Source organism: Mus caroli, chromosome 2 (genome assembly GCF_900094665.2).
Source record: "Mus caroli chromosome 2, CAROLI_EIJ_v1.1, whole genome shotgun sequence".
Classification (NCBI taxonomy): Eukaryota; Metazoa; Chordata; class Mammalia; order Rodentia; family Muridae; genus Mus; species Mus caroli.
The window spans coordinates 60,018,829-60,032,223 of record NC_034571.1 but is presented as its reverse complement, the minus strand read 5'-3'; the positions used below and the strand labels follow the sequence as shown (position 1 = coordinate 60,032,223).

At 40.0% G+C, this 13,395-nt stretch overlaps 1 protein-coding gene across 1 annotated transcript in view; it reads left to right on the top strand.

Moving 5' to 3' along the window:
* The first annotated feature begins 5,642 nt into the window (after positions 1-5,642).
* Slc38a11 (solute carrier family 38 member 11) overlaps positions 5,643-13,395 on the top strand; it is a 47,443-nt gene continuing 39,690 nt past the window's right edge. Inside the window, exons 1-4 of the mRNA XM_021156695.2 lie at positions 5,643-5,796; positions 6,214-6,334; positions 8,285-8,359; positions 11,525-11,659. Coding sequence (XP_021012354.1) covers positions 5,758-5,796; positions 6,214-6,334; positions 8,285-8,359; positions 11,525-11,659 — 370 coding nt within the window. The 5' untranslated portion in view covers positions 5,643-5,757. The remainder of the gene's footprint in view (positions 5,797-6,213; positions 6,335-8,284; positions 8,360-11,524; positions 11,660-13,395) is intronic.

The window sequence follows — 13,395 nt, the reverse complement described above, 5'->3', positions numbered from 1 at the left end:
GATGGTTGTGAGCCACCATGTGGTTGCTGGGATTTGAACTCCGGACCTTCGGAATAACAGTTGGGTGCTNTTACCCACTGAGCCATCTCACCGCCCTCTTGTGAATTCTTAATCAGCCCATCCTAATGGGTAATAATATCCTTTCATCTAGTCTAATACTACAAAGATAAGAATAAAATGTGGCAGATTAAACGTTATTAAATCAGAAGGAGACATAGGGGTAAGCGATAAGTACGTGAGCTCTTAATTATTTCAGTTTAACATCCATAGACTCATTTGACTAAGAGATATTCAAAAGCACACAGCATCTAACTTCATTCCTTCCACCCTGTCACTTTGTGTATGTGTTGAAAAATTATTAATGAATAATAACAGTTAATATTTTAAGTAGATTTGTTTTCTCACATGTTAGTTTGCATTGTGTTCGTCACATGAATGTAAGCATCAAAGACCAGGTGACCATATCATCTCCTAGAGGCTAAGAGATGTTGAAAGAACCTAGTGGGGAAACCCCCACTCAGTTCCCAATTTGGCGTGCACCCAAGAATCACGAACAGACCATCTTGATGTAAATACACGAGGTAATTTAATGGCAGAGCTCCAGGTCGAAAAGTATCTCACGCAGGAGACAGTGGATTTGACCACGAGGCTTGGAAGCTAGGAGTTTTTATAGAAAAGGGTCTGGGGCTAGGGGAGGAATTGGCGCGGTTTCACATGATTGGTTCATTTAAACATCAGCAGACTGTACATGCAGATAACATTTAACTATGGTCAGAAGGGTGGGAGATAGGGAGGCACCGGGCCAGTCCGGACATGTCATTCTCTTTATCTTTATGGCCAAGCAGCCACAGGAATGTCTTAACGATGGGCCTGCCTGGGCATGTCCTGGCCTGTTCTGCTATGTTCTCAGCCCCAGGTTTCAAAGCTCACAAACGACTCTTTGGGCGATTTGACATTAATTACATGAATCACAGGTTTCAAGTTTTATTTTCTTTCAATGTTTGATCATCTTTCAAAGAAAAAAAAATAAAACTATAACAGGAAAGATTAAATGAGTTCAGATTACCGGTAGAAATACCACCCCCACCCCAAAACTTTCAAACTCTAACCTCCATCTCAACAAGAGAGTCATAGCAACACAGCACCTGACACTAAGAACCCACTTGACAAATCAGAGTGCAGTTTCTCCAAGTTAGACTCACATCCATAAGGGGAGGAAGATTTCTCAGAACATCCCAAACCAAGAGCTGGCCAGTCACATCCATCACATACCCAAGTTTCTCAGATAAAAACCCACAGATGACCTGCAGACGGGGACCCAGAACGAACCTGCAGAGTATTCTCCCAGCTTTGTAGGCTCCAAGTTCTTTGTTGAGGAGGCAAAACTGCACACCTTGGTGTTCCATGGTTCCTAGATGATTACTGATACATGCAGGGGTGGGCTGTTTGTTTTTTTACTAATGTACACTTTAAGAAAATAAACTGAACTATCCCATGACATCTGAAAGGAATTCTATTAAAGAACCTTTCCTGGTACCACACAAATAGAAATACCTAAAGTGGACAAATCCTCTTTGACTGTTAGAATTATAATATTAATATCCTGTGAGGGTATATTAAGAAATGAATGAGTGCAAATGACAAAAGGCCTCAGGTTAACTTTGCTTAAGACAATATTAAATGTATTTCTTCCAAACCTCACGTATGTATTGAATATCCGGATATTTATCTTGTTGTTTTGTTATTCTTGGTATTGTGTTTTCAGGAGACGGCTTGGTTTCTCCTCCTTGGTTTCTGCTTCAGTTCTTGTGTTCAGTTCTCAGCTTGAATTTTTGCCCTGACTCCCTTCAGTGACAGACTGTTACCTAGAAGTATAAGATGAAAAGAATCCTTTCCTCCCCAAGTTGCTATTGCCCGGGGTGTTTTATCTCAGCAATAGAAAACCCAACTTAAGACATAGATGCTTTGTCCTGTATAACAGTTGGACAGTTTTGGCCCAACAAAGTATTTTTCTGTTTAGGTACAGCAATCATTTATGAAGGCTTTATTATAGACCAATTAACAATCCTTTCCTTACTCACACCTTAACTTAGGTGTCAGAAAATGGTCAGATTAACCATTAGGAAGAGCTTTCTAAATCCAGATTTGTGCCTAGATGGACCCTTGTCCATGAATTGTAAGAAAGCCGTGTTCTGTTACAAGTTAACTAGTGTAGATTATAAAGAAAGAAACAAGAAAAGCAATATCCGGCAGGAGCAAAGTGTATGCTTTATATAATTGCGTGATTCTATAAAAAGCTCAAATTAAGGCTTACTATATTGCTAGAAGTCTGGTTCTCTGGCCTCAGTCTAGTGCTACAACAGACAGACTCAATAATTTCGGTGGTTGTTTTCCTGTTGCATGTTTTTCCTTATGCACTTATCCTACCGAGAAAGCACTATATAATCTGTCTAAACCAAAGGGCTCCAGAACATTAGTTATGCTGACCTCTGCGGGGGAGGACTGCCAGTGATTCTATGTTGACTCTTCTTCTTCAGATTTTCTCATTGCGAATCTAGTACTTTTGAAATTATACTAAATAACAGTAATTTTGAAATCATGAAAATGTCCATTCAAAAACCATCATTAAATATGTAAAAAAGACTATTCAACAGTTATTTATGCATATAGAAATCAATATATAAATATACATACATACTCCATACACACATACATCTTATTTTAGCTATGTATTTCTTTGTAACAAACAATTATAAAATTAGTGGCCTACCTAGAAAATCAATAACACTTGTTAGCTGACATTTTCTGTATATCAGGAGTTAGGTTGCTGTGAGAGGCTCCAGATAGGAGACTGAGGTTGAAGACTCTTTATGTGTCAGCCACATGCCACTGTAGCATGCCTGACCACATGAGCCTCTCCATACACAATTAGAATTCCTAACATGACCAAAGAAGCAGCAACTCAGTGGCCACAGAGACTTCTATGACTTGGTATCTGAAATGGTGCACATCTCTGTTATCACAAGCTGGTTATTAGAAGGGGATCACGGAACCTCGTCCAGGCATGAAAACAAAACTGCCAGAAAATGGTCAGATTAACCATTAGGAAAAGCTTTCTAAATCCAGACTTGTGCCTAGATGGACCCTTGTCCAAGAAATTGAATGAATGAATGAATGAACTAAATGGCCTTTTGACAGGAATATCAGAGAGAGACTTTATGGACATATTTTAAAACTCACATACTCTATGTTCTTCAATAGAAAAATAAATACACAGACAAGTACATACAGTTTTCTTTATCTTAAGATTATCTCTGGAGCAGAAATAAGACAACTTACAAAACTATCTGTACTTTATTTTTTGTTTTCTGTTCCACTAATTTTAGTTATTGTGAGGGAGGAGGGGGTACGGCAAACAAGCATGCGCATCAGGGTGTTCTTGGGGAAGCCAGAGAACATCTTTCTTGAGTCATTTCTCTCCATCAACCACAGATTGTAGTAACAGAATGCAGACCACCAGGCTCCTGTGGCAAGCACTTGTACTGATGGAGTCATCCTGCAGTCCCTCCACTCTTTTTTTTACATGAGTTTTTAAGTTAGCACACAAAGTAACGGCTTTGTGGTACCACGTCTTTATGTCAGTCTATTTCATTTTCTTTATCCTGTTCTCCACTGGCCTTCCCCCCACCCCTCTCCCTCTGGCTATCCATTTTCTTTTCCTCTTCATTTCATGCTTTTTAAAAATGAAAAATTTCTTTTTGAAGAGTTAAGTTTTACAAATCATTTCAGTTTATAGTCCTGATTATTTGTGGTGCCTGTGGTAAAATTAATTGCAAGCTAAACTTAGAATTGATAATCTTAGAACATCATACCTTTCCTGTTAGTGAATACAGGATATCTGTCTACTAATACCTTATTTGGTATCCCTTGGTTGTCCTGATTTTCTCTGAAGAGATTAAATACAATTGTGGACTTTGCTGCACTTATTACTAAGGATTTGTATGCTTAGTGCTATACTGAATAACTAGTCACTGATAGTATTATATTCTTTCAAATTGTATCTGATTGTTAATTATTGTGGTACAAAAATTAGCATATACTTAAGCTAGTATCATATCTTGTCATCTCTCTGTGTTCTTTCATTAGATCAAATATTTTCTTTAATTCTGTAAATTGAAAAAAAAAAACATTACAGTGTTGAATGTGGTTTACAACATTATAGACCATTAATGGTGTGTGTGTGTGTGTGTGTAACTTATGGTTACAAATAAATTCTTATGAATGATAGTTGGAAAAATATTGATAATTTCATGAACTGGTTGATTCTAGAGCTGTGAGGATCAAAGAAAGAGAAGTCGGTGGGGGTTTCTACTGTAACACTGAGTGTTCATTTTTACAAACGAAAAAGAAAGGAGCAAATGTTGAAGCTTCTTTAATTAATGGTACAGAGTAGTGGAGGATTTTTAAATAGTTCTAGTTTTTCTAACCTTTTATCTTTCTTTTGCATGCTGTGTAGGTGTGTGTGGATGCCTATTTGTGCATGAATGATGGCTTAGGGGTGAGGTGGATTCCTGTTTCATTCACTGAGGAAGCATGTCTCACTTTAACCCAAAGTTTACCCATCAGCAAGCTTAGATGTCCAGCTTGCCCTGAGACAGGTCTCCATCACACTCAACTGTCAATCAAGGGGTTTGGAGAACCCAAACTCTGGTCTCCGTGCTTTCATGTCAAGGTGCCCGCGAAGTCACCTCCCCAAGCCCCAGTTTGTTTGTTTTCTGTATATTTTAAACTCTTTTTCATAGTTAAATAGTCACGATAAAGAAAGAAAGAAAGAAAGAAAGAAAGAAAGAAAGAAAGAAAGAAAGAAAGAAAGAAAGAAAGAACCTCTCCGTTTCGTTAGCATCTATGGATTATTATTTTATTGCCCCAGAGGACGTTCTCTGCCCATCTTCCAGTCTGTTTCATCCTGTTTAACACAAAAGGACAAATAGAAAATTTCATTTAAAGTTCTTCCTAGCCTAGGTATTCTAGGTTCTCTCCCTTTGTTGACCCCTGCTTGTCCCTTTCCCTTTTTAAAGGATCATAACCTGAATCCACAGTATCAATCTATCGCGCCTTTCTCTTAATTTTTCCTTCTCGGAAGTTTCCAGGGCCTCTTTGACTAAGGCATGCACAGCAAACAAGCTGGCTAAAGTCCGAAGCACAGTGTTCTATGTAGTATTTTGCTTTCTGTTTATTTCTTTATGAGGCTTCCAAATTCTACTTAATATAAAAGTTCTAACATTTCACAGTCCTTTTCTATCCAAGAAGAGGTGTAGGGGGAGGAACACCCTGTAAAAAATGTCACTCTGTGGAGATGAGGGCTGCTGAGTTGCTAGGTTCTCAGCTGGCTTCAGACTCTGGCATAGGAACAGAGAGAGAAGCAAGGGAAAACGCGCGCTGTGGAAGGAACAGGTTGCACTTTTGCAGTTTTAGATAGAGAGATCAGTGCGGTGCACCCTGAGTGAGGGGAATCTGAGCTACAGGGTTAGAAATGTCCAGCATCCTCACCCGCAGCAGCGAGCAGTGTGCACCCGCCCCGCCCCGTGAAGGCGGAGACCTCTGAGCGGCAGCCTAGTGCCCAGAGTACCCAGGGACCCGCTGCACCGGCTCCCTCCATCTCGCTGGCGAACTTGAGCAGGCAAAACCTGCAGGGGAGTTTGGCCAGGGGGGAGCCTGCTTCCGAGCTTCAGAACCTGCCCTTGCGCAGACTCAGACATGAGCTATCAGCAGCCACAGCTGAGGGGTCCTCTACAGGTAAAACTGGCAACAAGGGCAAGAGCTCAACAACTTCCTTAAGTTTCATGCTGGGATCTTGGTTTGGCAAAAAGGGGTAGATCTGACTTAATCTGACGTACACCTATTTGGCAAACACTTTTCAATAACACCAATAACTTCTTTAATTTCATAAAATCTATGAAAGATTCCTAACAGACTCTGGAGTTGGGTCAAAGCAGTTGGGCAGCTACAGCATGGAGACTTATGAAGAGTTAAGGATAGACTTTAAGTTCTTTGGATTGCTGGCCATTCTTTTTTTTCCCTGCTTATTGACGTATTGTTAACACTATAGGCATAACTTGATGTCATTACTATGTTTGAATCCTGCGTTGCTTATTTATCTGACTTTTTTTCATTTTCAAACTAGTAAAATCGTTATTTTATCTATTAAAATAGAGAGAGACAGACTCGAGTGACAGAGAAAGCCTGGTCTCCGGACATGAACACGGAGGGAAATCTAGTCAGTCTGCCGCTGTTTTCAATGTAGTCAACTCTGTTATAGGATCTGGGATAATAGGTAAGCCACCCGTGTCTGCTTGGTTCTGTTTATGAAGTAAAAAGACAAGTTTTTCAAAGTGTTATTATGATGCTAGCTTTCACTAAAACTTCAATGGGGTTTTCTTCCACAAAAGCTTTTATATTTTTTTCCATCCTAGTAATGATCTGTCCTCTTTATGCGGAAGATGCACTGTTTCCCCCACATCAGACAATAGCATCCTCCAGTTGGGGGAGAGGCTGCACAGGGGCCAGGGAAAATGGGCTTTTCATAGATTACCTGGTCAGTGGATCATGTCAAGTAAATGCATTTGTTTCTTCTTTCTGAAGCAGACTGTATTACAAAAACCATCTTAGTGTCAGTGTGAAACTTGCAGATTCTTGCGTATATTATGTGTACAAAAGCTTAATGGGAGACTTTTAAGAATCCTATGAAAATTAAACTAGATAATATCTCCTTGTGCACCTATATGATCTTAAATTTAAAATATGACCTTATGAAATACTGTTTACATCTAGTTATTAATAGAATTCATTTACAGCAGTGCTTACAATTGGTAAGAATAGTCCCTGTTATCCCAACAAGTTAGAAGCAAGGGCAAGCTTCTATAAAAGTAAAAACTTTAAAAGCTATTGCATTCCATTAACAGAAGCAGTATTTTCCAGTGTTTATTATTCTTTTTATAGCTGGAGACATTCCATTTCAGAAAAGGCAAGGAAAACAAGAACCTATCTACTGCAATACACACCAAATATATAACTCTTTAACTATAAATTTTCCAGATTTTAATTTACTTAAAAGTATGAGTTTATCAAATGGATTGTTTTTATTTTTATTTATTTATTATTTCATTTTATGTGCGTGTATAGGTGTTTTGCCTGCATGTATATATACCACAGGTATGCCTGGTGCCCACAGAGGTCAGTAGAGGGTGTGTGATAACCTGGAACAAGAGTTCCAGGACGGATGTGAGTCACCATGTGGGTGCTGGAAAATAGGTATATGGTAAGAGCAACAAGCACTCTTAACTGCTGAGCCATCCCTCTAGCCCCTGGGTTAATTTCCTTTTTTTTCCCCACAAGATGCTGTGATTTCTGGCTTTACATTAATCCACATACACATTTTTTTAAATGAACAATAATTTGGAGGTTCCTGAGGTAAAGCAGAAGCGAGCAGGGACACATGCTTGTCTAAAACCCTGTCTCCGTGTATCAAGGGAGTATGGAGCGTTCAACCTGACAGAATTCTAGAATTCCTGATGTGAAAACTTTTCCAGGCTAATCCAGTTTAGCAAAGTCAAAATGTTCCCCTTCACTGCCCTCAGCAGAATTATTTAAAAGAGGTTTTTGTTTTTTGGTTTTTTTTTTCCTGAAAAAGAAATGTTCTGGGTAGAAGTGCTTAAATTATATTACTTTGGATATTTTATAGTCTATAATCTAAAATGACCCATATGTACAAAGCAGTGAAAAATAATGTTATAAACCCCATTGCGCTTGAGAAAAAGTCACTTTGCTTTCCTGTCCCTCCACATGCTCTCTATTTTCTACATGGTTTCCCCATTTGGGCTCCGGAATCAGTCTTCCCTAAGATCCTCCAGCTGTGCCCTGGTGCTTTCCACAGCAGCATGGAGGGAAGGGGTGGTCCTTCTACGAGGAGTCCAGGGCACTAACCATCACCCGGAGATGAGCATTTTCTGTGTGAACTGGAATCAGGTTTTCATGTGCTGCTTTTTAATTCTTCTTCTGTCACCTCATGCTCTGGCTTTCTTGACAGGTCCTTAAGCTAATGACATTCCATTCTGAAATAAGTGCTAATATGCTGATATTTGATTCTGGACTACCCCATTCCCACATCACAACTTTTAAATCACTTATATAATTGATTTTACCTTCTATATATGAATTGTGAGAGCTTTTTGCATTTTCTAGATGCCTTTCTGACGTGAGGTTGGGGCATTTTATGTTTTTCCAGGATTGCCTTATTCAATGAAGCAAGCTGGATTTCCCTTGGGAATACTGCTTTTATTCTTGGTCTCATACATCACAGGTAAGTAGCATATAACTGCATATCCCTGCAACTTAAGTTGTGCAATGACTTCTTCACTTGCACAAATACATCCTGCAATTGGATTTCCTACTTCATTAAGAAGTGCATCAAAGTGTCCTAAGGAATTTAAGCACCACATCTGAGGAGATTTGCATTTGCTTTCCTCCCTAATCCTTTAAACAGATTAGTAAGAGTAGCGCTATATCACAAAGCTTAAAGCTGGTCATGTGGCTGTTTCACTTCAAGCAGAACCTGGTGGATGAGAAAGTCGTTTCCCAAGGCTGGTGGCAGCTGAGAAGACACTACCCCCCAGTGCCCAAGGCAGAGCTATATGGCAGGTGCATGCAGATTGGCAGCCATTGTTGGCTGTGTTTATGTAGGTGATGCTGGGGGTTTGGGTGTTCAGCTGGCAAGGCCAGCCCCTTCTCTCCAGTGCTGCCCGTGTGTGCTGTGTCTGCCAGTGCCTTCCTGCACAACAGAAAGCTGCTTCCAGATTGCTTTCTCTTCTACTCCCCGCTCATCCAACATCCATCTTCACCCACAGGTTGTCACCACAGGTTGCCACTCCTCAGGTAAAGGCAAGTTCAGCACTCAGACCAGGTCTCCTTGCTATAATTTTCAATCCAGCCAATCCCGCCATCCCACCGGCTTACTTTGTAAAGCTTTTCTCTGACTTAGGATCACTGTGAAAGAGCAGCAGTCATTAACAGATACACAGGGCTTTGTTTACATATTTGTTTGTTGTTGTTGTTGTTTTTGCTGTGGTAACAGTTATCAGTGGTAGTCTAGATGGAAGCCTTTTACCAACTAGTGGAAAACCCCTCAACTGTCTCCTCTTTGAACTTATGGCTTGGGCCTCAAGAAACCCTCTTCCTATGAGTTTATACACTTTCCCCAATCCTAGTTTCACAAGGGATTCAGGCAATTACTGTTAACAGTCCAAAAACCAGTCAAACTTTGTTTCAACCACAGGGAAGGCATAGTGCAATGGGAGGTACACTTGGGGTTCCCGAGATACACCATCAATCCTGGGGCATTGCTAGTCTCCACCCAAGACTCCCTCCTTGACACACCTGTTTCTTCTGCCTTATCCAGTCATTCCATGAAGTAAGTGTGTGTGTGTGTGTGTGTGTGTGTGTGTGTCCCACTGAGTTTAACTACAGTACCTTGCATGAGCAGAGGCAGGGGTTATTATTTGAACATGGACAACTTACCATTGGTTATACCACTGAAGAAAATGATAACCTCCATTGCTGCCCAGCCACCATTAACAAGGAAGGGTGGAGTCTCAGGAGCCTCTCCCCAGTGGGCATGATGGGGTGATAATGGACCCCTATCTTGTGCAGGTGGTAAAGTGTTCATGAGTGCATGTGTAGTGTGCAGAAGACACTGTCTCATAGCCCCCTTCCCTCCTGCTGGCTCCTCCATTTTTCGGCTCCCTTTTTACAATGTTCCTGAACTGTAGAAGGGGCAGTAAATATGTCTCACTTAGGGTCAAGCCCTCAATTGGGAATCTATGCATCAACTGTCGCCCACTGCAAAACGCAGCTCCTCTGACCAGGCCTGAATATGCATAGAAACGTTAATCTATGCATACAAATACAAGTATCTTTAAAAGCCTGGTCATTTTTTAATTTCCTGCTTCCCAGTGAGTGCTGACAAATATTTAATTTCCACCCAGGTGTATTACCCTAGCTTTAGCGTATTGTAAACACATAATTATAAATCAGCAGGCAGAGAAAATTAAACATCTCACCCATGTGTCAGGGTTGGAAGAAAATGAATAGTTTGGTAAACCTACATCCTATTACATCTAAATAAATCATAATGGAAGTAGCGTGCTCCATTGCTGGCCTACCCACAATGTACAGTCTCACCAAAGTCATGCACTGTAAGCTTACTCTCAGGAGTAATGACTGACCACGTCACTTACTATCAGCATCCAAATCCTTAAAGAATTTTAATCAAGCAAAGATTCCCTTCACAAAAGCCAAACAATTTATATCTCAATATATTCATTTCCTTTCTTATGTTTGAAGAGCAAAATCTGCAAGTACAGTATACTAATTTTTTTTTAAATTAACACTAAAATTGTTTTTTTTAATGGAATTAGTCTTTGTTTTTAAAAGCTACGGCTCTATTGGACAACATAGTAATTAAAAATCTTAAGTCTTCAAGTTAGGTTCCCATTTAAATCCTGTGTCCTTAACTCTGTGGTCCTTATTAGCCATTTGACCCTATGGAAGTTACTTAGGAACACTACAATTAAATGGTGGTTTATCTCTAGATTTCTTTTGAGACAAAAATCTCATTTCGGGGCTGACTCTTGGGTAGAAGAGCTTTCTATTTCCTCCACCTCCTGAGTACTGAGATTACAGGCATGGGACATCGAGCCTAGTCTGTACGTTGCTGAGGATCACACACAAGGTTTATATATGATAGACAAGCACTCAACAACTGAGCTACATCTCCAGACATCTATGGTTTTTCTCTTGCCTATGTATATGTCACTAGGTCTCACTGTGATATCCTGGTTGCCCTGGAACTTGCTATATAGACCAGGCTGTCCTCAAACTCACAGAGATCTACCCACTACTGCCTTGCAAGTGCTAGTGTTCAAGGTGTGTGCATGTGTTTATGCATGAATATATGTGTATGTATGCATCACACCCAGCCTCCTTTGCTTTCCTACAGCCTCTGATGAAGCCTTCAGATCAACAGGTAGTAAATGTTAGTCGTTCTCCTACTGCAAGAGTTTTGGAGACTCCTAATCTCATTCCTCTCTGCTACACCCGGGAGGGGCACGAGAGCACATTCCAAGAGCAGTTCTGTAGTTTTGAGGAAAACTGAGGTCTCGAGCCCCTTTTCTTGTTTTCTTGGTGTCTTCTTACAGGTTCTCCCACAATCCCATTCTCAGGCCATGTTCCAACGTCCCAGCGTGGTGGCACTTGCCTATAATCTCAGCACTCAGGAGGCTGAGGCAGGGAGATGAGGAGTTTAAAGTCATCCATGGATGCATAGCAAGTTTGAGCTCAGCCCGGGCTACATGGGCATCCTTTGTTTTCTAAGACAATTCAGTTGAGGCATGCAAACGCTTTGTATCAAATGCTTTAACCAAATACATTTTATATCAAGTGACTTGTGTTTTGTTTTGTTTCACTACAGACTTCTCCCTAGTTTTATTGATAAAAGGAGGAGCCCTCTCTGGAACAGACTCCTACCAGTCTTTGGTTAACAAGACCTTTGGCTTTCCCGGGTACCTGCTGCTCTCTACCCTACAGTTTATGTACCCTTTCATAGGTAAGATAGATGGCTGTGAAGACAGATGCTACAATACTTGGTACCAGCATGGTCTTTTTTGAATGAATAACAGTAGCTTTAATAGACATTTGAGAGTCATCAAATTAGTAGTGGTAATGTTGTCTAATTTAAGTGTTTGCATATTAATTATTTTCTTTCTGATTTGCTGGTACTTTCAACCTATTCTGTGACTATATTTTCTAAAATGAATGGGGATTTGGTTACTTTTTTGATTTTCCTTACGTGTCCTATTCTCTCCCCCCACCCCGGTCATCAGAATATATATAAGTATATAATATACATACATACATACATACACACAAAAATGTCACTCACACTCACACACACACACACACACACACACACACGCACGCACACAGAGGCATGTGTACATACACATATATTCTTGTATACACACACAAATGCACACAAACATTGTATAACTACAATGATTTGGGATTTAAAGTGAATGACAATAAGTCTCTCTTAAGGCTTAATACAGTTATCTTCGTTTTATTTTGTTTTATGAAAACATAAGGATTTGGGGGAGTTGTATACCCATGTTTGTACTAGAGTTGTGAAAAGCAGACTACTCCTTCTTTTTTTTTTTTTTTTAAGATTTATTTATTTATTACATGTAAGTACACTGTAGCTGTCTTCAGACACTCCAGAAGAGGGCACCAGATCTCATTGCGGATGGTTGTGAGCCACCATGTGGTTGCTGGGATTTGAACTCTGGACCTTCGGAAGAGCAGTCGGGTGCTCTTAACCACTGAGCCATCTCACCAGCCCCTACTCCTTCTTAAATAGATAAAATGTTCATATAAATGAATGACCAAATTTAGTTCATTTATAAAACATCTTATTCATTCTTTGAGAATTTCAATGTTGACTTCATGTTTTATATCAAAATCAAAGAAGCTTGGAGTAAGTCTACATGTTTCCACAAAAATATAAAATATGCTGCCTGCATTTCAGTTGAGGGTATTTTGAGGTGGGGGTTGTGCCTTTAAATTTTACTATGGTTATTTGATTTCAATTTAAGCAGCACAATATGTTCCTGAAAAAGTGTTTGCAGACTAACCTTCAACAACAAAATAAATCACATTTTAAATGAGTGTCAAACTCAATTCTTGAGAGGATTCTAGGATAAACCAATTATAAAGTGAGAATCTTCCTGAAGCTCAAGTTGACACTCTGATGTAAATCTATCAAGTGTATACAACCAATTTAAGCTTATCCCTGACTAGCTTACAAATAAATGTGACTCAGACTATGGTTATTTTATTTGGTTTTGACAATTACTGGGTGGTCAAATTTACTCTTCTAACTGCTGACCTGGCTACCTCTTCAGTGGTGTACCCCAGGTACTTGCTGTTTCTACTGGCCATGTATCCATCTTCAGTCTACCCTCATGGCAGCTGCCTCTCTCTCCTTCCTCCTCCTCTTCTCATTTCCCTCCCCCAACCAGGTCACTCCAAACCCACCTATCTCTAATCTCTCCAGTCATTGGCTGTAGTCAATTTTATTTATTTATTTTAAAGATTTCTTTATCGTAGATGGTCCTTCCTTCAGTCTCAGCTCCAAACTTTGTCTCTGTAACTCCTTCCATGGATATTTTGTTCCCCGTTCCAAGAAGGAACAAAATACACACTTTGGTCTCCATCCAGAGACTGCCCCACCCAGGGACCCATCCCATAAACAACCACCAAACCCAGACACTATTGCATATGTCA